The 25253-nt window shown below is 47.7% G+C and overlaps 1 protein-coding gene across 1 annotated transcript in view; it reads left to right on the top strand.

Annotated features, from left to right (window-relative positions):
- LOC123067461 (NADH-ubiquinone oxidoreductase chain 4-like) overlaps positions 1-23617 on the top strand; it is a 33030-nt gene extending 9413 nt beyond the window's left edge. The window contains exons 2-3 of the mRNA XM_044490245.1: positions 19135-19725; positions 23163-23617. Coding sequence (XP_044346180.1) covers positions 19135-19725; positions 23163-23602 — 1031 coding nt within the window. The 3' untranslated portion in view covers positions 23603-23617. The remainder of the gene's footprint in view (positions 1-19134; positions 19726-23162) is intronic.
- The last annotated feature ends 1636 nt before the right edge of the window (positions 23618-25253 follow it).

Below are 25253 nucleotides of genomic sequence, written 5' to 3'. Positions count from 1 at the left end.
AAATACCTGTTTCACAACCTGATCAAGAGAAAACCACCTTTACTTGTCCTTTTGGAACTTATGCTTATAGACACATGCCTTTTGGTTTATGTAACGCACCTGCTACCTTTCGAAGATGTATGACTGCAATATTCTCTGACTTTTGTGAAAAGATTGTTGAGGTTTTCATGGATGATTTTTCCGTTTACGGAAGTTCTTTTGATGATTGCTTGAGCAACCTTGATCGAGTTTTGCAAAGATGTGAGCAAACTAATCTTGTCTTGAATTGGGAGAAGTGCCACTTTGTGGTTAATAAAGGTATTTTCTTGGGGCAGAAAATTGTTGAACGAGGTATTGAGGTGGATAAAGCTAAAGTTGATGCAATTGAGAAAATGCCAAGTTTGAGAGATGTCAAAGGTATTCATAGTTTCCTCGGTCATGCTGGTATCTATAGGAGATTTATTAAAGACTTCTCTAAAATTTCTAGGCCTCTTACAAATCTTTTACAAAAGGATGTTCCATTTGTTTTTGATGATGATTGTGTAGAAGCCTTTGAAACACTTAAGAAAGCCTTAATTTCTGCACCTATTGTTCAACCACCTGATTGGAATTTGCCTTTTGAAATTATGTGTGATGCTAGTGATTATGTTGTTGGTGTTGTTTTAGGACAAAGAGTTGACAAGAAGCTAAATGTTATCCATTATGCTAGTAAAACTCTAGACAGTGCCCAAAGAAATTATGCTACTACTGAAAAAGAATTTTTAATGGTTGTGTTTGCTTGTGATAAATTCAGATCTTACATTGTAGACTTTAAGGTTACTATTCACACTGGTCATACTGCTATTAAATATCTTATGGAAAAGATGCTAAACCTAGACTCATTAGATGGGTTCTCTTACTACAAGAATTTGATTTACATATCACTGATAGAAAAGGAGCTGAGAACCCCATAGCTGACAACTTGTCTAGGTTAGAAAATATTCTTGATGACCCACAACCTATTAATGATAGTTTTCTTGATGAAAAACTAGCTGCAATAAATGTTTCCCATAACACTCCTTGGTATGCGAATTATGCTAATTACATTGTTGATAAATATATACCACCTAGTTTCACTACCAACAAAAGAAAAAATTCTTCTATGACTTAAGACATTACTTTTGGGATGCTCAACATCTTTATAAAGAAGGAATAGATGGTATTATTAGACGTAGTGTACTTGAGCATGAACAGGGACAAATCTTACGGAAATGTCACTCCGAAGCTTATGGAGGGTGTCGGTGTCAAAACCGGCGGATCTCGGGTAGGGGGTCCAGAACTGTGCGTCTAGGCGGATGGTAACAGGAGACAAGGGACACGATGTTTTTACCCAGGTTCGGGCCCTCTTGATGGAGGTAAAACCCTACTCCTTCTTGATTGATATTGATGATATGGGTAGTACAAGAGTGGATCTACCACGAGATCAAGGAGGCTAAACCCTAGAAGCTAGCCTATGGTATGATTGTTGTAATGGTTGTTGTGTCCTACGGACTAAAGCCTTCCGGTTTATATAGACACCGGAGAGGGCTAGGGTTACACAAAGTCGGTTACAATGGTAGGAGATCTACGTATCCGTATCGCCAAGCTTGCCTTCCACGCCAAGGAAAGTCCCATCCGGACACGGGACGGAGTCTTCAATCTTGTGTCTTCGTAGTCTTGGAGTCCGGCGGACGATAATAGTCCGGCTGTCCGGACACCCCCTAGTCCAGGACTCCCTTAGTAGCCCCTGAACCAGGCTTCAATGACGATAAGTACAGCGCGTATATAGTCTTCGGCGTTGCAAGGCGGGTTCTCCTCCAAATTCCGTGTGTTTGCAGAACAGTGTCCGGCTTCCTTATCAATGTTGCGCTTCTTGGCTTCCGCGCCCAATAATGGCCATCTTCCACATGTCGCACGAATGCGAAAAGCTAGGGTATCTTTTATGATTTACCCCCTAGTTGTGCAAATAATCTGCCTATAAGAGAGGCAAGAATCCAGATCCAAATCACACCATCTTCCTTCCACAAGTACTCGTCGGAGCGCTTCTGACCAAGAATCCATTCTATCATGGACCATCGACGCGGCTCCTCTTCTCGCGCTCCCAGCCCTCCGCCAGGAGATTGGAGGAGATGTTCTGTCCCGCACAATGAGCTGGTGACGCTCCAAGCCAAGGGATATCTCCCTCCGGCCTTCATGGTCCCGGTTCGAGCCGGGTTGGCCACCTACCAAGGTGGGAAGCAAGCGGAGGCTACCCCAAGTCCCAACAAAGGGGAGCGGGTATCCTTCGTCCCCTATCTGATAAGGGGGCTCAGGTTTCCTATACATCCGTTCCTCCGCGGGCTCCTGGAGTTCTACGGACTCCAGCTCCATCACCTTACGCCCGCCTCTATCCTGCACATCGCGGGTTACGTAGCTCTTTGCGAGCTATTCCTGGGGTTGAGCCCCATTTTGCACTGTGGAAGAGGTTGTTCTGCCTTGTACCCCGCTCTCACGAGGGGTCCATATATCAAGTGGGCGGCGCCGAAATATGGCGCATTGCCGGGACCGGATATCCATCCGGAACCCCTAAGAAGGCGTCCGAAGACTGGTCTTCGGAATGGTTTTACCTAGAAGACGCTCCGCTGCCGGACCCTGTTCGGATCGGCCTCCCGGAGTTCGGTAATGCTCCTCTGAAGAAACGCCTTAGTTGGTGTCCGCGGAGCCCCTAACTGGAGGAAGACAAGAGCGTCCATTATTTGATGGGCCGGATAAGATTACTGGCCCATTCCGGGTTGCCATGATTGGAGTCATGGCAACATGCATTACGCGGGGGGTGCAGCCACTGCAATACAGGGGCCACCCCATGTGGGATTTCAACGGGGAGGACGATGCCACCCGTCATGGCCGCAAAGGACCGGATTCAGTCGAGGATCTGGCGAAGATCCTGTCCGGCCTGTACAAGGGGGAGAAGGAGGACTTTCTCCAGACGAACCCGTTGAACGGGTTCTCCATGAATAACCCTCGTCGCTGGGTAAGCGAACACTTTACGGGCCCGACCCATGCTTTCAAAGTTTAAATTTCTTATATCATGTTTTCAACGCAGGAGCTGCGTCGGGTTGTGGAGGACATGCTAAGTCCAGCTCCGCAACCCGAGGATCCAGAGAGATCCCAGGATCCGGCCTCCGAAGAGGATCCGGACATAAAGGTGGAGCTAATTGACGGGGTGTTCCACCAGCTCAGCATGGATAATGCTTTAGTCGCCATTACGGCTGACTACCCCGGACTATATCCGACTTCCCAGGTGATTGTGATCGAAGTCCCTACACCATTATCTCTTCCTTGTTCATTTCTGACCTTCGCATACGATGGTGTTTTGCAGGAAGCGCCCTCAAGGTGGGAAGCCGAGCCCGTGGCGGCTGACCAACAAAGGCCAGTCCGGACCAGTAGGCGGAAGAGGAGCGCGGCACGGACTGAAACATCGCCGCAAAGGTATAGCTCACAGTTAATTATTTGGAGCAACGTTCCTAGGAAGCGTTTGAGTGCTCATGACTTTTGTAGGAGAAAAAGCGCCCGCCGGACTGCGGGCGTAGAGGTTGCCAATCCAACCTCTACCAACCAGGCTCCAGCACCTGGTCTGGAGGGGGAGGCGAGTGCAAGGCGCGAGCCGGACACTCCTCCAACGGAGGATGCCGACAGACTGTCTGCCACCAAGTCTGTGGTGGAGAGCGCCATGAACCACAAGCGCCACCGGACAGTATTTCGTGACGCGTGCTTCTCCCCTGAGGCGTTGAATGCCTTTAACGCGGGGGACACACACCTCCGTGCGGCTCAAGATGGTTTTACCAGAGCCACGGAGCAGTATGTAAAAGACATACGGGTAAGAGAATTTAACAGTTGTATATGCCAGTAGCCCCCGAGACTTAAAGTAGTTATATTAACTGATTTAAGGATCACTTGAAATGCAGGATCTTACGGAGAAGAATACCCAACTGTCTCAGGAGCTGCAAGAGTGCAAGGCCCAACTCGAGGCCGCACTTGCTGCCGCAGGAGGAAACACAGAGACCCCTCCTGGTAACACATTATTTTAAAAAGATAAGTGGTGTGTGGCATGCGTGCAAGTCTAATAATGACGTTGCAGGTGCTGCCGCACAAGATCCGGATATGCAAGAACTACTGCGCCAGCTGAGGGCCGGCGAGAGGGTGCTGAATAGGGTGCAGCAGGAAAGGAACAAGCTCCAGGATGCCCACGCCCAGCTCGGAGAAGAGCTGAAAGGTGTTCGGGCCGAGCTGTCCAGCTCCGTTAAGGAGACTGAGCGGCTTTGTCGCGGCATCTATAGTAAGTGCTTGAGCGGACTCGTTTGAAAAGAAGAGTTCGGCGAGGAAGTCAATTGACAAAAGACGTCTTGTAGGTATACTCACAGGTCGCCCTGCGGAGTAGATGACCGTATCAACGGGTGATCAACTTCCCGAGCTGTTGCAGCTGCTCGAACGAGTTTAGCAGGCAATGAGCGGCGGCGTCCAGGCTTTATGGCCAGCCCTCTCCCTACCCGAGGGCCTTGGGGAGCTTGTGGAGAAGCTTCAGGGAGTGCGGCAGCGCTTCCGTTTATGGAAGATTTCGGCCTGCCGCCAAGGTGCCAGGGAGGCTTGGGCCATGGTGAAGACGCGGTACAAGAAGGCGGATCCCAACCACATGGCCGAGGTCGGACCTGTGGGGCCCGATGGGAAGGAGATCCCTGTGAGTTTAGTATACGGCCAAGTAGAGTTGGCCGCTAAATTTTCCCAACGGGACTGTAAATTAGACAGCCTGTTAGACGGGATTGAGGAGGAATACAGTCAGTAGATTTGACAATGTATTTTAAAATGACATGTGAAATGCCTTCTAGCCGGATTGTAGATCGTTTGTCTTTGCCGACCTTTTCGCTTCAACCTCGGGACCCTAGAGTTCGGAGTGTGTCCGAATACCTTCTCGGTTAAGAAACAACCTGGGTATGCATGGAGACCAGGCGTAGGGGTCATTAGTGCTTTATCAGACAAGTGCCCAACTAGTTATGTTATATTACATGGTTAGTAAGAAACATCTTCCAGGGAGAATAGTTCCGTTAAGGGTTCCTTTCCCTGGGAGGCATGCCCTAAAGTGCATGTTCGGACTGTGAAAAGAGCAGAAAAACATCTGGGGGCAGATAAATAAGTAGGTAAAAAATCATCTTTCAAGTCATCGACCGAATATTCCCTTAAGAACGCTAGCTTTCGGCTTCACCCAGTCTGAGGTACACATCCGGCTGACCCGGCAGTAACAATCGCAGAGGTGCTCCCTTTACCTCCTAGCCGAACAATCGGGAACGTAGGGGTAAGCACAGGAGCCAGGCAACCCAGCTTGGCCAAAACTTAAGTCATATCGGTGCATATAATGGTGAATAAAAGGTACATGTGGAAGCTTGACACATGTGCTCGGCATGAAGCCCTTATAATTAAGCTTCTGGTAAAGAAGCCCCCAGGTATAATGAGTGCGGATGGCACATCAAGTGAGTGCGAACAATGCGCAAGTAGGCCTTTAAGGGCTTTTTAGAAAAAGGGTTGAGAGAAGAAAGAGAAACAAAAGACAACTGCAATGTAAAGGTTTGGACGGGGGAAGGGGACGAACTCTTAGTCCGGCACTAGGCATAGAATCTTCGGAGGCGGGCTGCGTTCCATGGGTTCGGCTCGAGCCGGTTGTCCGACGCATTTCGTAGACGATACGCTCCGTCGGTCAGGACTTGATCGATAATGAAAGGGCCCTCCCATTTGGGCTTGAGTTTGTCCTTTTTCTTGTCCGGCAGGCGTAGAACTAGTTCGCCAACATTGTAAGTCTTGTCCTGTACTTCTCTGCTTTGATATCTTCGAGCCTGCTGCTGATAGAATGCGGAATGAGCCTTGGCGACGTCGCGTTCTTCCTCCAATGCGTCCAAGCTGTCCTGCCGATCCAGCTCGGCTTCTCTTTCTTCATACATGCCCACTCGAGGTGAGTCATGAATGATGTCACAGGGCAGAACTGCCTCTGCGCCGTATACCATAAAGAATGGCGTGAATCCGGTAGTACGGTTGGGAGTTGTCCGCAGCCCCCAGAGTACGGAGTCGAGCTCCTCTACCCAGTGCGTGTCAGATTTCGTAAGTGACCGCACTAGTCTGGGTTTGATGCCGCTCATTATTAGACCATTCGCTCGTTCCACTTGACCGTTGGTTTGAGGATGATAGACTGAAGCGTAATCGAGCTTAATGCCCATATTTTTGCACCATGATTTAACCTTGTCGGCCGTGAAGTTCGTGCCGTTATCGGTGATGATGCTGTGGGGGACACCATAACGGTGTACTACCCCGGATATGAAGTCTATCACTGGTCCGGACTCTGTCGTTATAACTGGCTTGGCCTCTATCCAACGGCCGGGTAATGGGTATAGTTTTGAGGGTGGTGGGTGGCATATGGCTCTGATTAGCAAAGAGCTGACAACCGACGCATCTTCGGACTAAGTCCTGAGCATCTGCCCAGGCCGTCGGCCAATAAAATCCTGTACGGAATGCCTTTCCTACAAGGGCCCGAGCTGCTGCGTGGTGTCCGCCTAGTCCGGCATGAATTTCAGCCAGAAGGTTTCGCCCTTCTTCTTCGGAGATACACCTTTGAAGGACTCCGGTTGTGCTTTTCTTATAGAGTTCTCCCTCATGGACCTTGTAGGCTTTAGATCGCCGGACTATGTAGCGGGCCTCATTTTGGTCTTTGGGAAGTTCCTGCCTAAGCAAGTAGGCTAGGAATGGCTCTGTCCACGGGGCGATTACTGCCAATATGTCGTGGGCTGAAGGTGTTATTTCATCGGCTGAATCGCCGGTTATGTCAGATTGCTCTGTGTCGGTTGGTGCGGCTGCTTCCGGTTTGTTATTTCTGGACTCCTCTTCCCATAGTACGGATGGCTTAAACAGCCGTTCCAAGAAGATGTTTGGAGGGACAGCGTCACGTTTTGCGCCGATGCGTGCCAATACGTCGGCCACTTGGTTATTATCCCTAGCTACATGGTGGAATTCAAGTCCGTCAAACCGAGCTGACATTTTTAGGACATCATTATGATATGCTGCCATTTTCGGATCCTTGGCATCAAAGTCTCCATTTATTTGGGATATTGCAAGGTTTGAATCCCCGCGCACCTCCAGGCGTTGAATGCCCGTGGAGATTGCCATCCGGAGGCCATGTAAAAGGACCTCGTATTCGGCTGCGTTGTTGGAGTTCGTGTACATTATCTGAAGTACGTATTGGACTATGTCCCCGGTTGGGGACGTCAATACGACGCCAGCCCCCAATCCGGCCAACATTTTAGAGCCGTTGAACTGCATAATCCAATTGGAGTATGCGCCGTACTCTTTAGGGAGTTCGGCTTCGGTCCATTCAGCGACGAAGTCAGCCAAAACTTGTGACTTTATAGCTCGCCGAGGTTTGTAAGTTATATCGAATGGTAAGAGCTCAATGGCCCATTTTGCAATCCTGCCCGTCGCGTCGCGGTTGTTTATAATGTCGTTGAGGGGTACTTCGGAGGCCACTGTTATCGAGCACTCTTGAAAGTAGTGTCGGAGCTTCCGGGATGCCATGAACACCGCATACGCTATCTTTTGATAGTGCGGGTAACGGGACTTGCAGGGGGTTAACACAGTGGATACGTAGTACACTAGTTTTTGAAGAGGGAATTTATGCCCTTCTGTCTCTCGTTCGACGACGAGTACTGCGCTTACAACTTGATGTGTTGCCGCGATGTATAACAACATTGGTTCGCCCAGGTTGGGCGCAGCCAGGACCGGATTTGTTGCCAATATGGCTTTTATTTCTGCGAGTCCGGCAGTGGCAGCATCCGTCCACTCGAAGTGTTCGGTGCGCCTAAGGAGGCGATAGAGGGGCAATGCCTTTTCTCCTAGACGGGAGATAAAGCGGCTTAGAGCCGCCATGCATCCAGTCAATTTTGTATTTGTTTGAGGTCTTTTGGAATATCTAGCTGTGACAGGGCTCGGATTTTGGCTGGGTTTGCTTCAATTCCTCTACCGGATACAATGAAGCCCAGGAGCTTTCCCGTATTCAGCTTGATGTCATATGCTCTGAGGTTGTCGAATGTGAGCCTCAAGTCGTCTACTAGAGTTTCGATGTGTTTGGTTTTGACGACTATGTCGTCTATGTATGCCTCTACTGTTTTGCCGATCTGGGTGGCCAGACATGTTTGAATCATGCGCTGATATGTTGCGCCGGCGTTTTTAAGTCCGAAGGGCATCGTGTTGAAGCAGAATGGTCCATATGGAGTGATGAATGCCGTTGCGGCTTGGTCTGCTTCTGCCATCTTGATTTGTTGGTAGCCGGAGTATGCGTCGAGGAAGCACAGTGAATCGTGTCCTGCGGTAGCGTCGATTATTTGGTCGATACGGGGGAGGGGGAAGGGATCCTTTGGGCAGGCCTTGTTGAGGTCTTTAAAATGGACACATAGGCGCCAGGATTTGTCCTTCTTTGGTACCATTACCAGGTTTGCTAGCGAATCTAGATGTTTGACATCTCTGATGAATCCGGCTTCCAATAGTTTGGCTAGCTCTTCTCCCATTGCCTGTCTTTTGGGTTCGAAAAATCGTCGAAGAGCCTGTTTGACTGGCTTGAATCCTTTTAGGATATTTAGGCCGTGTTCTGCCAATCTGCGTGGGATTCCGGGCATATCCGAAGGGTGCCAGGCGAAAATGTCCCAATTTTCCCGAAGGAATTCTCGCAGTGCGGCGTCTACATCAGGGTTCAACTGTGCCCCGATGGAAGCCGTCTTTGTCGGGTCCATTGGATGGACCTGGAATTTTACTATTTCGTCCGCTGGTTTAAAGGAGGTGGACTTGGATCTCTTATCGAGTATCACATCGTCTCTATTCACAGTAGAGCGTAGCACAGTGAGTTCTTCTGCCGCTAGGGCTTCAGATAGTGCCTCCAGGGCTAATGCGGCTGTCTTGTTTTCGGCGCGGAGTGCTATGTCCGGATCACTAACGAGAGTGATTATTCCGCCGGGGCCAGGCATTTTGAGCTTCATGTACCCGTAGTGGGGTACGGCTTGAAAAATTGTGAATGCCTCTCGTCCTAATGAGATGATCAACGATTGCTCAGATTAAAAAACTAGAAGGTACAGTTACAACTTAACAGATCTGTGCACTCAGAGTTTGAGAAGACTATATATATAGCATCCGCATCACCAGGACACTCGATACTGTAATTAGTAGGCAGTTACAAGTTAATAGAACAGATGCTGCGAGTAGAAGAATTGAATCAATAATCAGTTTTATCATACAATCAAGTTTGAATCTGTATTCCTATAGCCCTATAGCAGCATATAACAAGAAATGGAGAGAACACCGCAAGTGAAAATAAAAAAATTCCGTTTTGTTGTGGGCAGATGAGCAGGGATCATATGGTGCGAAAGCCGAAATGGCCAAGAGTCTCTGAATGGCATTAGTGGCCGCAGATTCACCGAATTACTAGACAAGCAGAAAAACGTTTACCTGGAGACATTTTAGGCGTGGGAGGTGAGTCAGGTGTGAAATGCATCTCAGGAAGCGACTTGAGCCCTGTTTCAAATGGGGGGAAACAAATAAATGAAAAAATAAAATTGGTACATTCAAAAGAACTGCTCAACTGATCAGTAATCATGACTAACCATAGCAAAAAAGCACAGTAATAATATCCCTAAGAGTAGCATCCAGAGCTCGCTGGTAATCCGCATCTACCACCAACCATCACCAATGTAGCTTCACAAGGACTCACAAGAACAAGGATAGGAGCGCATAAACTTATTTTGTAACTTGTTCGGTGATCAAGAACACGCGCATAGGGAGCACAAGAATCGATCGAAGCATATACTCGCCATCAAGAAGGGACAAGTTTCTCCCCCCGGCCCTACTCCCCAACCAACCCACCGAACTAACTCCATACGTTCATCATCATACATTGCGTACCGTGCATTTTTCCTCTTCCTTCCATACTGTGCACGAGGCCTTTGGCTACTCAATTTATTTTCTTTTGCTGCTTCTCTATTCTACATAGACCCGGCAATCTCCCTCCGACAAAAGCATACTTTTTGAGTACTCTAAAGAAATATAGCCCATTGGGCCGGCTTTAGGATTATGCTTACTCCTACTGTGGAGAAAACCAGAGGAGTCCGACTACCATTTCTTCGTATGAAGTACGTACTTGTTCTTCACCGTGCAAGCTCTACAGGTTTCGGAATCCGAGGCCTTCAAGTTCAACCGTAGACGTAGAAGCAAACCGGTACTTAAGCATCGAGCGAATGAGAGACGAGTGAGACGCCTTTAGCTCCTAGAATGCCTTCTTCAACTTTGCTATACGCAATTCGTGCGCCAAATAGAACTGCTAGACTACGTCGAGTTGTGACCACTCATGCCTCTAAAGAGCGAGGCAAAGGGTAACACTAGGGCGGAGCTCCACCTTTTGTTCTTCCAGCTCGGACTCCTAAACTAGAAACTATATAAGAGGCACGAGATGATCAGGTGTGTGCACTAAAGCTCGACATGATGAAAGCTTATGAGAACTTCACTGCTATAGCTGATACGGGATCTAATGACTTATTTCTTAAAATAGGGTTTTGTGACTACCGAAAGTGTCTCTTTTCATGACACAGGGGGGGTCTCTGTGGCCCTAGTTTCTTTGGCCCATTTGAAATGAGCTACGAATAGGTCCTACTTCAGACAATCCTTCGTTGTCCCTTCAGAGGAGATGAGTGGGATGACGAATGAGTTCTTTAAACATCTCTATACTGCTGAAGGTACTGAAAGAATGGAGGATGTTCGTTCTGTCGACAGTTCCTCGGAAAGTATCTCAGGCAATGAATGAGCAATTGACTGCGCCCTTTACTGGTTCTGAAGTGTGACCTTTTTAAGATGTACCCTGAAAGGCCCCTGGCCCGGACGGCTATCCAGCCCACTTTTTTTCAGCGAAGGTGGGATTTCTATGGTGATGAGGTTAGTGACTTCAGTTACCTTCTCGGTTCTTTTCAATGGGGAGCGTCTTGAGGAATTCAAACCTTCTCAGGGACTACGCCAGGGAGATCCAATCTCTCCGTACTTATTCTTGTTAGCAGCAGTTTAGGTATTCGAAATAGCGAAATACATAAATTATCTATCTCAAGTACGTCTCGTACTTATCTTGAGCCATCAGTCAGATTGAATGCAGCGCCCTGCCGGCAGCTCCTGACCTCTGTTCCTATGGGGGAAAGAAGGTGTGGCTTTGGACCCCAAACTCTTCCATGACGCCCTTCTTCTTATAGCGTGGGTAAGTGATCAATACAGACAAAAATCACACCCATTGGATCCATCCTGATATGATTGGGTGATTTGCACGTTCCCTTAAGAACAAGCACACACACACTAAATCCTGAAAAGAAAGATAGATGCTCATCTTCACACTGATAGCAGCAGGCTCACTACGTACGTTGTCCAACCCACCTCGTAAGACATCTTTCCTCGGATAGCCAAGCGAAAGAGGAGGTCTCAAGCGTGCAAAAACACATGTATGAGCAGGAAAAGATGTGCAATCAAGCTCAGAGACTGCAGATAACGGATCTCTCAGGCACCGGTTTCCCTCAGTTCAGGAAGGGAAGCGAGCTTTCAAGGGTCCAAGGATAAAAAAGGTAATTAATATGTCTCCGACCGAAGTGATAGATAAAGGCTTTACCCATTGGCAAGGAACGCTTGGAGGAGTGAAACAACGATTCCGCCTAGCGTAGGACACGTATATTTGATCCAATCTAGCAAGCGTAGCCAGCCCCACCCACGGGTGAAATTGTACAGCTCCCTATCTCGTTGAAAGCCCCTTTGCTTACGGAAGAGAAGAGTTGGATGCCGTGGTGGGAAAGCTCCCGTTTCAACTTTGCTTCTTGTAAGCTTCGGTATAAATAGCTCACTTGCGGGATCTAATCTCATTCTATGGGAACAGCTTTCATTTCTATCTTTTGGCTTAAAGTGGTGAACAAATCCTTTCTCTTCACTTTTTGTGCTCCGCATGGCTCCGGTCAAGATGTGACTCATCCTGTATATACATAATTAGGAGACCTCTCACGAACTTGTTAAAGAAAGGAGTACCATTTGTGTGGACAAGCCAAAGCAATCCTTTGATGTTCTCAAGCAAGCTTTAATTGAGGCCCCTGTGTTGGTTCTCCCTGATTTCAGTAAAAGATTTGTGCTAGAGACAGATGCCTGTGGGCATTGGAGCTGTGATAAGGGGTAGAAGTATTCGTGTGGGGTGGGTTTCGAAGGGAAGGTTGCACAATAGATCGGAGATCCTTTGAGGAAGACTGAAATGACTATACTTATAGAATGGTCCATATCGAACAGATACGATACTGGTTTACACAGAGAATATCGCCTAGCTCTAAAACGGCAGCACCTGAGTGCAACTTAGAGTAAGAAAGAACGACCTTCTGCTACCTTTTTACCGGGGCATTGTTTTAACAACTTTAGCTGATTGATCTACGAATGGAGGGATTCCAGCTTATTTTTGTTAACCGAGATGCAAACGACTAACAAACTGGATTCGAAGCCACCTGTCGTAATAGTACCTGCGGGTTCTTTCTGTGGAGCCTTCAAATGCAATAGCTAGCTGCCCAACGGCCAATGCCACAGGCAAATCTCCATTTTCCAACTTATACAACTCTTTGGGGTCCAAAGATACTCGCCATTGCAACTTAATAAATAGGACCGGTGGGATCGCCTTCAACAGATATATCGGTTTCACTGCTTTCGTACCCTTTGTTTTGGTCATGTGGATGACCCGCAGACCGTAGATAAGATGGATACCCACGTACTGCCTTCAATGAAGAGAGTTTTACCAAGGACCCTTAGACAGATAGGGGGGACAGACAAGAGGTATGCAACCTGCTGAATATTGTCACCGAATCGCTCACTGACAAATACTTGGGGCTCCCCTCCCTGGTAGGAGTGGATAGGAGCGACTGCTTCCAACACTTAATTGAGAGAGTTTGCACTCGGATTAATGGCTGCAAAGAGGAAGGGCTAATTGGCTCCGCCATGGAGACCGAAATACGAGCTTCTTTCATCACATCATTTTGCAACGGAGAAAAAAGAAGAACATAATAAAGTTTCTGAATGACTCAAACGGCAACAGGATCGAAGGTAATGACCAGTTAGCATCTCTGATACAGGGTTACTTTGAGGGACTGTTCACCTCAGAAGTCCTAGCTCCCGACCCTGGGCTACTGGGGAAAGTAAACAGGCGAGTAACTGAAGAAATGAACGCAAGCCTCTTGGCTCCGTTCACGGCAGATGAAGTAAAGGCAGCACTCTGAATTCAATCGAGAGTTAGGTACAGTAATCTTCAGATATGACAATACCTCCCCCAAAGCATTGTCAAGTGTTGGAATTAGGGCACCAACCACGAATAGGAGCTGTATAGAACTCCGGAAAGAGACCTTTGATGAAGTCGGCATCCTCCCAAGTGGCATTTGCTTGATCCAAACTAGCCCACTTCCTTGGTTGCTGAAAAACCATGCAACGCAAGTAATTTTCCACACACTGATTCACACGTTCTGTCTGGCCATCTGATTGTGGGTGATAGGCAGAGCTAAACCTCAATTTCACTTGCAGTGCTTTGAAGAAGGCCTGCCACATGTTACTTGTGAATATCCAGTTTCTATCAGAGACTATTGACTTTGGCAATCCATTCCACTTAAAAACATTATCCATGAAAGCATGAGAGACTGATTGTACTGTATAAGGGTGAGCAAGGGGAATGAAATGAGAATATTTAGTGAACCTGTCCACCACCAACAATATGACTTCTTTGCCCAATGATTTGGGAAGACCCTCAAAGAAATCCAGGGAGATGTCAGTCCAAGCAGAAGTAGGTAATGGCAGTGGATCTAGGAGACCAGGGTAGTGGCAATGCTCTCCCTTGACTCTTTGGCAAACTGCACACTCATGTAGAAAAGTTTCAATCTCCTGGCCTGGCGCCAATCAAATAGCTTTTTTACCCTTTGATAAGTAGCCACAATGCCTGAATGGCCTCCTATGGGAGAGTTGTGAAGTGAATCAATGATTTGGTGTTTAAGAACAGCATCTGATCCCACATATATTCTTCCTTTATATCTCAAAATGCCAGAATGAAGAGTATAAGGGGGTGCTGCATTGGCTGATACAGTGAGCTTCTCAAGCAGAGATTTGCAGTGATCATCATTAGTGTAGCTGGTTTCTACAGTTGAAGCCCAAGCAGGAGTAACTGCAGTGACTGCCATCATAAGAGAATCTCTTCTGCTCAAAGCATCTGCAACCTTGTTTTCTTTTTTTTGTATTCAATCTTGTAATTGAATTCAAGCAATTTTCACATAAGCTTGTGCTGGATGCCCTCAGAGACTTTTTGTTCTGTGATGTATTTAAGGCTCTGTTGATCAGTTTTGATCAATAAAAGAATTGGGAACCAAGAAAGTAGTGGCGCCATCTCTTCAAGGATTCACAAATAGCTAAAGCTTCTCCTTATCATAAGTTGACATAGCTGCATTTCTGGGTCCAAGGGTTTTACTGAAATAAGCAATTGGTCTGCCTTGTTGCATGAGGACAGAACCAATACCTTGACCTGATGCATCTGTTTAAAAAGTAAATGGTAGGGTCAAATCAGGCAAAGCCATAACAGGAGCAGTGACCAGACAATTCTTCAATGTTGTGAAGGCCTCAATTTGAGCATCTGACCACTGGAATGATTCTTTTTTTAGACAGTCATGAAGTGGCCTAGAATTTATCCCATAATTCTTGACAAATCTTCTTTTTCTGCAGCCATACCAAGAAAACTCCTCAACTGAGTGATAGTCTTAGGTGCTGGCCATTCTTTGATGGCAACTATTTTGTGGGGGTCTGTAGATAGACCCTATCCTTAGATAACATGCCCTAAATACTCCACTTGAGGGACAGGAAAACTTCATTTGCTAATCTTAGCATATAGTTTTTATGACCTTAGAATGTCCAGGACTAACTTTAGATGCTTGAGATGAGCTTGTTTGGTCTTGCTATATATCAGAATATCATCAAAGAATACCAAAAGGTATTTCCGGAGCAAAAACATGATTCATTAAAGATTGGAAGGTAGCAGGTGCATTAGTGAGTCCAAATGGCATCACTAAGTATTCATAATGACAAAAATATGTCCTAAAATTTTGGAATGTCTTCTCTTCTCATTCTTATCTGATGATAACCTGATCTCAAATCAAGTTTGGAAAACAGTTGTGCACCATGTAGCTCATCTAATAGATCCTCAATGACAGGAATATTGAATTGATTTTCTGCACTTAACCCGAAAGCAAGTTTGAAAACAAGACCTGCTCTGTGAAGTGATGGAAGTAGTGAAGGTTTAGGCTTCGGATCTGTGAAGTTCAGGTTTTGGAGTAGAGGTCAGAGGCTAGTGCGGGTAGCCCTGTCGGAAACTAGAAAGAAGAGGCTGATGCACCTGCCCGGCGGTGGGTGGGTTCAGCTCGATCAACTGGGATAGGAGTTTTTTCTCTATCTTGCTCCATGGTGTTCAAGCAGTGCGTCCAGAAAGCTGTGATTCATGGGAGGGAGCAGCTTCAATAGCTTTGGCTGTGAAAACTCTTGGTCTTGGAGCATCAGTGTCATCAGTTCACCCAAGATCAGCAGGACAAATAACTACTAGGTTTGTGCCAGAAAAGCGTCTTGCGTGACGGGGAAAGAGTGGAAAAAGAAAGAGATTCATCAGCTATGGAATCTGACAGGTATCGGTATTGAACAGAGGGGGCTGTTCACAAAGCATCCCATGGATGGTAATGGTGCTTCCCCAGCTGCTGTTCCTACTCCTTTGGCTGGTGCCAAATCAGGTGACTTTGAAGTTGAAGCTTGCCCGCAGAACGATGTAACCATGCTGGTAGTACTATGATTGCCTTAGAGCGCAGATGTCTCTGTCCCTAGGAACGTGATGCTTAGGTGCGAGGTGAAACACAAGCAGGAGATCGAGAAAAGAAATCATACGGATTGCAACCTACAGATGAAGAATCTGCTTCATTGTTCCCACCATCTATATCAGATGTTTAATAAGAATAGGAATCGAATAAGCTGCTGATTGACTGAGGAAGCATTTGAAAAGAAAGGAAGGGTGATGCTTGTTAAACAAAGCTGCGTGTGGGGCCGCCACGTATAGCTGTAGTTTCTGCTGTAGCATCGGTTATTTCCGTTATTGCTGTAGTAGCATCGGTTATTGCTCAGGTTACGAATGACCCAATCTATCTATGGCAACCACCCCTACTTTTAGTAGATGGAGATGCGCACCTAGAAAAGACGGATGAAAGAGAACCTGCCCTTCTGACTTCTTCTCTTGTCTGTCCTTTACGCAAAGCGATCTATGGTCTCAACAAGCCCCGATAGCGTCGGTTTTTGAAGTTCAGCACAGTGGTTATGTTATCCAGGCAGGGTTTGCTCGGAGTGATCATGATTCGGCCATGTTCGTATCAGTTTATCCTCGAGGACGTGCTATTCTGTTGTTGTATGTTGATGATATCAAACTGACTGGTGATTACTCCGTTACCATATCGCTGATCAAGTGTCGCCTTCATCAATTATTTGCTATGAAGGCGCTGACGCGCCCTAAGCCTTTTCTTGGCTTGGAGGTCGCACATTCTCCTCGTGGATATTTGGTATCTCAGATCAAATAACGTCATGACTTGATCACTCGAGCTCAACTCAATGATGAGAAGACTGTTGACACTCCCTTGGAGCTTTACGTTAAACTCCGTCCGACTGATGGCTCACCATTATCTGATCCGACGCAGTACAGACAGTAGGTCGGCAGTTTGGTTTATCTGACGATCTCTTGCCCAGATGGCTTTTCCTAAGAAAGTCAGCCTTTCATGGCTGCCCCCCGGTCAGTTCACTTTGCAGCAGTTCATCGGATTCTTAGATATATTCGAGGTACCTTTTCTCGAGCCGTCCTTTTTTCCGTCATCGTCTTCTTTAGAGTTGCGTGCAACTACTGATGCCGATTGGGCCTTCAGATAGGTGCTCAACTACAGGCTTATCTATTTTATGGGGAGACGAGACACTATCTTGGATGAGATAAAAGCAATAGACAGTTGCTCCTTCCACTGCCGAAGCGGAGTACCGTGCCATGGCACACTACTAGATAGATTGTATGGCTCCGTTGGTGACTTTCTGATCGCGGGTTTCATTTGAAAAACCCCAACGCCATTCATCTTGCGTCAAATCCGGTCTTTCATGCAAGAGTTTCATTTTTGGCCGCTACTACGTTCGTCGAAAACTTCTTGATGGCACCATCATCTCATTACCTTATTTTTTCCCTTCGACTTCGGCTATGACCAATGCCCCACCTAGCTGAATAGGCGTAACAAAGCTACCTGAAAAAGGCAAGGTGCACCTTAGATTGAAATCGACAAATTTCGTTTTGCCAGATGGATTCTTTAGAAAGATTCCCGGATAAAGTTCAGTAGAATATTTAGTTAGAATCTAAATAAAGGCGCATACGTGGGCGGGCAGGGGGCCCCACTACTTCTTCATTCAGGGGGGGGGCTAGCCTCATGACTTCCCACTGGGCGAGGGGTGCACCTAACCCACCTACTCACTCATCAATTACGGTGTTCAGCTGACTTGCACAGAAAGACCCCTATTGTTTAGTAATTTGGCGCCCCATCTTTTGATTGACTGTTGTCAACTAATCTTTTCAATGTTCAATTCTACTCTATGTTAGAACATTTCTGTGAATGCTATTTCGATCTAAGTGGTCCTATTCTCTGTCCCGTGCTAGGAAGCATTACTCCTCTTTTCATTCCAAATTCTTCAATAAGACCGATACGATTGATTGGTCTGTGCGTTTCTCTTATTACTTTTTTGTATCCCCCTGTTCCTCGGATACAATTCGATCCTTCTACGGCCAAATCTCAATTTGTGGAAAGCCTTCGATGGCTTCCTTATGAAAACATCCATTTGTATATGGGTATAGACGGTCTTTCATTATTCTTCGTGATATTGACCACATTTCTGATCCCTATTTGCATTTCAGTGGGTTGGTCTGGTATGAGAAGTTTTGGGAAAGAGTATATTACAGCATTTCTAATTCGTGAATTTCTAATGATCGCCGTGTCCTGCATGCTGGATCCTCTACTATTCTATGTTCTTTCCGAAAGCGTGCCAATCCCTATGTTGTGCGGAGCTGAGCATCTTCTATTCGCTGGGATCAAGCTTTTCCTCTGCAGGGGCCTTGTGCAGTAAACCCCCTACGGGCGGTCCCCCGTCGTCGTAAAGTAGTAAAGGTCCCCGCGAAGCTTTCGGGAAGAGGGGTAGTCTTGTGCGTAAGCATAGCATTTCTGGTCGAACCACCGAACCACACATCTTTTTTTGGTGGGAGGGTACTCCGAGTAGTGGGTACCTCGTAGGACCTCGACCCGCCTACTCAGGTCTTGTATGGATATGCAGGAAGGGGTGCTCCTAGGTGTGTGTAGGGGGTGTGTTTGTTCGCGAGAATGAATTCCTCGTCAAGTCAGGGGGGTGTGGACACACTTGCGCGAATTCGGGTAACGGCTACAAGGGATAAAAATAAAGGAAACTGTACCCGACCAGGGATGGACGTAAACTCGTAAGCTACCGAGGGTAGGGATAATCGTCCAGGTCTTATTAAAAAAAAAGCCGCCCCGCCACTGCAGGCAGGTTAGTTCCTCTGTCGTTGCCGGAGAGTTCTTGGCGAAGAGACCTTAGGATAAGTTGCTAAAACAAACGGAGGGGAGGATCGACCCGTTCAGTAGAATTCCGAAGAAAGACTGTTGGCAGCAGGTGGAGACATTTCTTTGGCCCCCTTCCAAATAAATGCGGGCAGGGTAGAGCTCGGCAGAGGGTTCGAGAATAGGGTAGGGTTTTTTACGGTCGGGTCCCCTACCACTAGTCCGGCTAGCCTTCTTTCGGGCAGGAAGCAGGCCTAAACGACGGGCGGGCATCTCCCGCTACGCAAGCAGCATTGTTCGCCACCACCCGAGAAGCAAAAGATTCGAGAGTAAAGGCGGAAAAGACAAGCATAGTGGTCTAATGACAAGGGCCGACGACGGAAGCTCGGGACGGAGCCGTATGATGCGGAAGTCTCACGTACGGTTCCCTGAGAAGGGAGTGGCTACCCACTGGAGCTTCGACCAACTACCACCGGTCAATTCCGCTTTGGGGCCACCCCTGACTCTACCATCATTATAGGGGTATGGGGTTCGAGACAAAGAAAGATCAAGGCAGCATATCAGTTTTTCCTATATACTTTACTGGGATCCGTTTTTATGCTATTAGCTATTCTGTTGATTCTTCTCCAAACAGGAACCACCGATTTACAAATTTTATTAACCACTGAATTTAGTGAGCGGCGCCAAATCCTTCTATGGATTGCTTTTTTCGCCTCTTTTGCCGTCAAAGTGCCTATGGTACCAGTTCATATTTGGTTACCCGAAGCCCATGTAGAGGCACCTACGGCTGGATCCGTCATCTTGGCTGGAATTCTTTTAAAATTGGGAACCTACGGGTTTTTAAGATTTTCCATACCCATGTTTCCCGAGGCGACACTTTGTTTCACTCCTTTCATTTATACTCTAAGCGCGATTGCTATAATATATACTTCCTTGACCACTTTAAGACAGATCGATCTTAAGAAGATCATTGCCTACTCCTCAGTAGCCCATATGAATTTGGTGACTATTGGTATGTTTAGTCGGGCGGCGGCCGTTAGGTCACCTATTTTGAGTTATGGACACACAAGCAAGGCCAAAACATGTGTGCCGGGCGTGCGACCCATCAACCTACTAGCAATAGGGGAGAAAACTTAGCATGTCGCAACAAAAGCGTCGATTCGAGGCGTCAGCAAAACACCGCCGTCTGTTCCTAAAACAAAACCCCTTAGCGCCCCGGGACGGGAGTGGGGGACGGCCCTACGCAGACAGCAGCAGCACCGGCTCTACGAAGTCCGAATCGAATCTTTCGGTTGGCTTTCCCGTGAATAAGAATTGTTGGGCGCGGCGAAGCGAGCGCTTCTAGCTGTTTCGCTTGCTTCTTTCTTATTGTGGCGGCTATTATGGCGTGGCTGAAATGAACGAAAAGCGAGATGATTCAAATCGATTGATAGATGGCCTGATCTGTTCTGATAGATCGAAAGGTTTTCTATCAATAATAAGGGTTGACCTCTTTCTATCTATTGATGATACAAGATATCTATCTATTCTGGATCCATCAGAAAGAAATCGATATGTATCTTATTTTTTCTACATCGTATGTAGAGCGCCCAAGCGTTTGGCCAGCTCAGTTCTATTATCCATCGGTCCAATGCACTGGCTCATCTCATGGAGGGAAAAAGCAAATGTAGTTAGTTGTCTTGTTGTTGTTCGCCGCCTCGACACATTCCCCGGCATCGTCCCACACAGAAAGAAAGAGCGTGGAGCCCCGGCCCGACCTGTAAGTCCGCTAACGTAAAGCGAGGAGTTGAGCCTGAACTGGCGAACCGAAGTCACTTTCGTAACCATACTTCCTACAGCTAACACGTGTCCAGTCCAGCGGGAACGCGAAGCGCAAACGAACGTGAGCTGCTATACCGAATCCCCCGCTGGCCATCGGGGACCTAGTGGTAAGGCCATGATCCGCAGGGGAAGGGATCACTCATTCTTCTATTGGGGACAGGTGCACGAACGACAACTCCAAACGTCAGACATCCGCCGCCTATACCTACCGTTTAGGTGGCACCAGCGAGATCCAGCTAAGGTAAGGAACTTCGTGTCGCGGCTGCTCCACTCCGCTGCGGTCTTTTGAACTGAACTTCGTTGCCTTCCCGCGCGCGAAACGAATGGGCGCTGTGTCGTGGGTAAGTTTTGGGGCGGGGGGGGCAGAGAGAGACCAGAAGAATGATTCATTTGGATCGACGAGCCATTTCGCGAATCAATAGAATGTCTCTCTATCCATATCTATTCTATCTTTATATGACGGGCCATAAAAAAAGAAGTATTTTTTAATGGCATGCGGGATGATCGCGCCTAGTAGCCACATATCAGCTGCGTTCAATATGCGGGATTTCCGTTGGATCAGATCTTTCGCTTTGACGAATTTGGACCTAGCGAAAAGGACTCTAAGCCTTCGCGCAAACAAGCAAAGTAGAAGCAAGACGAGGAAGCGGAGCTGTCGTAGAAGCAGTAGCTTCCCCCGGCAATATACAATACAACAGTAGCGACCATGAATAAAAAAGCCCCTTGTTTAACGAGTTCGCTGCTTTTCTCAGGCCCGAGAAAGGCAACTACTTATTGATTGATCGCCTTTCTTTGATATGTGTTCAATTTAGTACAATACAAACTACAACTAGATCAAAGCGGAAGGGCCACTCACTATAGAAGCTATAACTAGAAAAGCCCTAGACAATAGTTTAGTAGTCGGCCAAACCCCCATGCTCACGACATGTTCTTGATATTGATTGAGTTGGAGGGAGTCAGAGACTACCACGGAATCCTTCCATAGTCACCCCGGTGACCTTCGTCACCAAAGCATCATGACAGTTTCCAAGACCCCTCATATAATCTCCAGTGAGGATCAGTCGGAGCACGTAGGAATGCCGACCACTACATAAGCCGCTGGTGGAGAAAGCTCGAAGAGCTTCCCTTCATTCGCTTCACGGGAGTCGCACACAACACATAGCTGGAAGTCAGAGGGCCCGTACTACCTACCTAACCCTTCGCTCCGAGGGACCGTAGAACGGAAAGCGCCTTCTAAACAACTCGGCAGAAGGGAAGGGGCCTATGTATTTGCATGACCCCTGCGGATTTGACCCTACCTACACCCGGAGCCAAATCCCCTAGCGGTCCTGCCACCACGCCGCAGAACAGGAGCTCGTGTGGAACCTTGGATTTCTGGCGTAACAGCGGTGGAAGGTATCAAAATATTACGGCCGCATAACCATAACATAGTATATACGCTAAGGTCGGCCAAAATATGGACACCCGAAGGGCCCAGCGCGCACAATCCTATCCTATCCGAGCCCGTCATTGCATGCACTTCGGACAACCGTCCGTAGCATCATAAGGAGCACCTCCCTTTCGAGGTACCCAAATGGAACGGTCTTTATTTGTGTTGTTGGTTGGTCTTTCTCAACGTGGTCTATAGCACGAAAAACCATTCTTTACAAGATAGGGCCGTTCACATGAAAGAAAATAAAAATCCATTCTTCATGGTCGGCGCATTTCTCCAAATCCTCCAGGATCACAAGTGGAACGCTAAGCAAGGGTGGGGAGGCTGCGAGCTCCGCGTCGAACAGAAAGAAGCAAGCAGGGGGTGTTGCCGTAGCGCGCCGGAGAGCAAGCGTAGGCAACCAAACTAAATAAGGCTACAAAAGTAGCTAGCTAGCGTTTTTAAGCTGGCTGCCTTTTCTAGCGTGCGTACTCTTCTGTGGAGTCACACGGAACAAGCCTTGTCTTCCCTCCAACGACTAGCTCCCTTTTCTTGTTCCGGTCACCCTTCTCTTGCCGTGGAAGGACTTTTGCCTGTGGTGTGGTCCAACCCGTGGGCGGAGTCGCCCTCATCCCCCCATTGCTCAGTGCTCCCTGCAGCTTCGCTGGGCTTTACCCGCGTGGGCGCGGGCTTCTATAAGAGAATGAAAAGCTCTCTTTTTACAATAAAACGCGAACCGCGCGGAGCCCGCCCTTTTTCGTTTTCTACCGCCACTGGGTGGCCGCAGGGGAAACACAGCCCGGCCGCCTCTCGGGAAAGGGGGTGGGCCTACCTATCCCGAGGGAGCAGCTGAGAGGTTCCATATGCCGAGCCGAAGGGTAGAACTTTAGTGCGTGACCGTAGTATGTCACCTCGTCTCGTCCTCGCAGCATCGAAGAGTACCTATGCACTATGTTCCGGTTCACTAATAAGGAAGATAGAGTTGGGGTGGGGGTCTACGATGTGATACTATAGTATGCCCCGGGGAGAAAGATGCGCAACTCAAAATGGAAGAAGGAAGCGTGTTGTCAAAAATGTCGGAGGTTACCAGATCTCTGAGAGTACCATCGATCCGACAGAGCGGAACGACCAGAAAAAGAAGTGGAGTTAGAAAGCCGTATGATAGGTGGTAACTATCTTGTACGGTTCGGGGGGTAAGCGGCGTACTCTGGGGGAATATTAGGCTCTATCGAACATACAGGGAATTGGAGGTAGCATTTTACTTATGTTAAGTCATGGACTGGTTTCTTCAGCCCTTTTTCTATGTGTTGGTGTTCTATATGACCGACATAAGACTCGACTTGTTAGATATTATGGAGGTTTAGTGAGCACCATGCCGAATTTCTCTACCATTTTCTTCTTTTTCACTTTAGCCAATATGAGTTTACCCGGCACTAGCAGCTTTATCGGGGAATTTCTAATCTTAGTAGGAGCTTTCCAAAGAGATAGCTTAGTAGCCACATTAGCTCCGCTTGGGATGATTTTAGGCGCGGCGTATTCCCTGTGGCTATATAATCGTGTGGTTTCTGGAAATTTAAAACCCGATTTCCTTTATAAATTCTCCGATCTAAATGGCAGAGAAGTTTCCATATTTCTACCTTTTCTTGTTGGAGGGGCGACCATCCGTTGAACTACCAAAAAAGGGTAAACCAATGTGATCATGACATTGTAGGTGCTTGCGATGGGACGGATGCGACTTCCCTCATAAGTAATGGGTGGCATAGCCCGTAGCAGAAGTCCCCTTTTTATCCATTTCTTTATTACCCCAGAGGGGCCCACCCTGGGGGACCGAGAGAAAGAAAGGACGGGGGGTGGGGGGGGGCGACCATGCATGGCACTTCTCGACCATGTCTCCGAGGGACAGTTGAACGAGTGACTCATGAATGCTGCCGGGTCGGACGAGCCAATAACTCGAACGTGTTCGGTCAGTTTTTTGAGCAAGAATCACAATGTTACCTTACCTTCACCATGATACGGACTCCAAGTTCTTATGGCAGAGCACGAGGAGTTTCCTTCAATATGATGATGAGAATGGAAACCAGAAGCACGACTGGGTCTTCGTAGTCCGAGATCATACTTATATATCAGTCACAGTAACGTAAGCATGAGACTTTTTGGTAGTACCGGTGAACCAGATGGCCGCGGCGAGGGAATCTGGGACGGAGGACTCGTAATATCTCTATAGATCTGGCAAAAGCAAAAGACCCCTAACGTCAGGGGCTGACCACTGAGCTCACTCAGGCCCCGCTGGGCGGGCTAGAGTGGGTGCGAGTTGGAATTGCCATAGCTTATGGTTAGAGCAATAGGAAAGGGCCCAGCAGAGAGAACAGTCAGGATAACGAGCGCGGAGCCCACTTGGCAGGCGGCAGGAGCAGCGGGCAAGTGCTTGCTTGGTAGGCCAACAGCCCTGTGAACCGGGCGGGGCACTCGACGAAAGGGGGGCACGCTGAGCAAGTACGCAAAATTGGCCCTGCGGAGCTTTCAAAAAAAAAAGCAAGGACCACTACGGGAGGTCGAACCACGGACCGAAGGTAGTAGAACGTGATCCGCACCGGTCAATATTGGATCAAACAATAGGGGACCGTAGCACTGACCTTTTTTTTCAACACAATAGGTACTGTTCCCTACCGAGACAAGGGACACTCTCAACGGATCCTCCACGCGCTGGGCATACCATAGTTCTTCCGTTCGTCTTTATCGTGGCGGAAACAGAACAAGAGGGAAAGACCCGGCCGAATCGCCTAGGGCTCGAGGGCGAGCCATACGAGAGTGAGTCGAATTCTGTTTACGTTCTCGGTTTGGGTTCGGGCCCCTCTCGATCTTTTGCGTATAAGGGAAGGGGGAAGGAGTCTAAATCTATGGACATTAATGAACCACCATTGATGGACGTTGCACATGACACGAGAAATTCGACTCGACGGTCCGGTGCTAATAGAAGTCGCTTACTCTCCGTCTAGCGAAGGTGCCAGATCCTTAAAGTAAAGTATCTATCAGCCTAGTGTACCAACCACGTGGTAGGACGGGCACTCAAAGACCTGGCGAATGAGGGCCCACCCCACCCAAGAGCGCTTATGTCATATGGGAACTCTCGGCTGGAAACAATCCTTATGGTTTTTATATCCGGTTAGAATAATAAGAAAGAATCAAAGTCCAGGTTGGTTGGTGAGCCTAGTGATAGGAGACTATCTAGCTTGGTTCGGAGAGCACTTGTTGGGTTTCAGATTCGTTTTTTGCTAAATGTTATGGCCTAAATGCTGAACTATTGACCCTACTTGTTCGGA

The sequence above is a fragment of the Triticum aestivum genome, chromosome 3B (assembly GCF_018294505.1).
Source record: "Triticum aestivum cultivar Chinese Spring chromosome 3B, IWGSC CS RefSeq v2.1, whole genome shotgun sequence".
In the NCBI taxonomy this organism is placed as follows: Eukaryota; Viridiplantae; Streptophyta; class Magnoliopsida; order Poales; family Poaceae; genus Triticum; species Triticum aestivum.
Note: the sequence above shows the minus strand (reverse complement) of the source record. Positions and strands in the feature narration are given on the sequence as shown.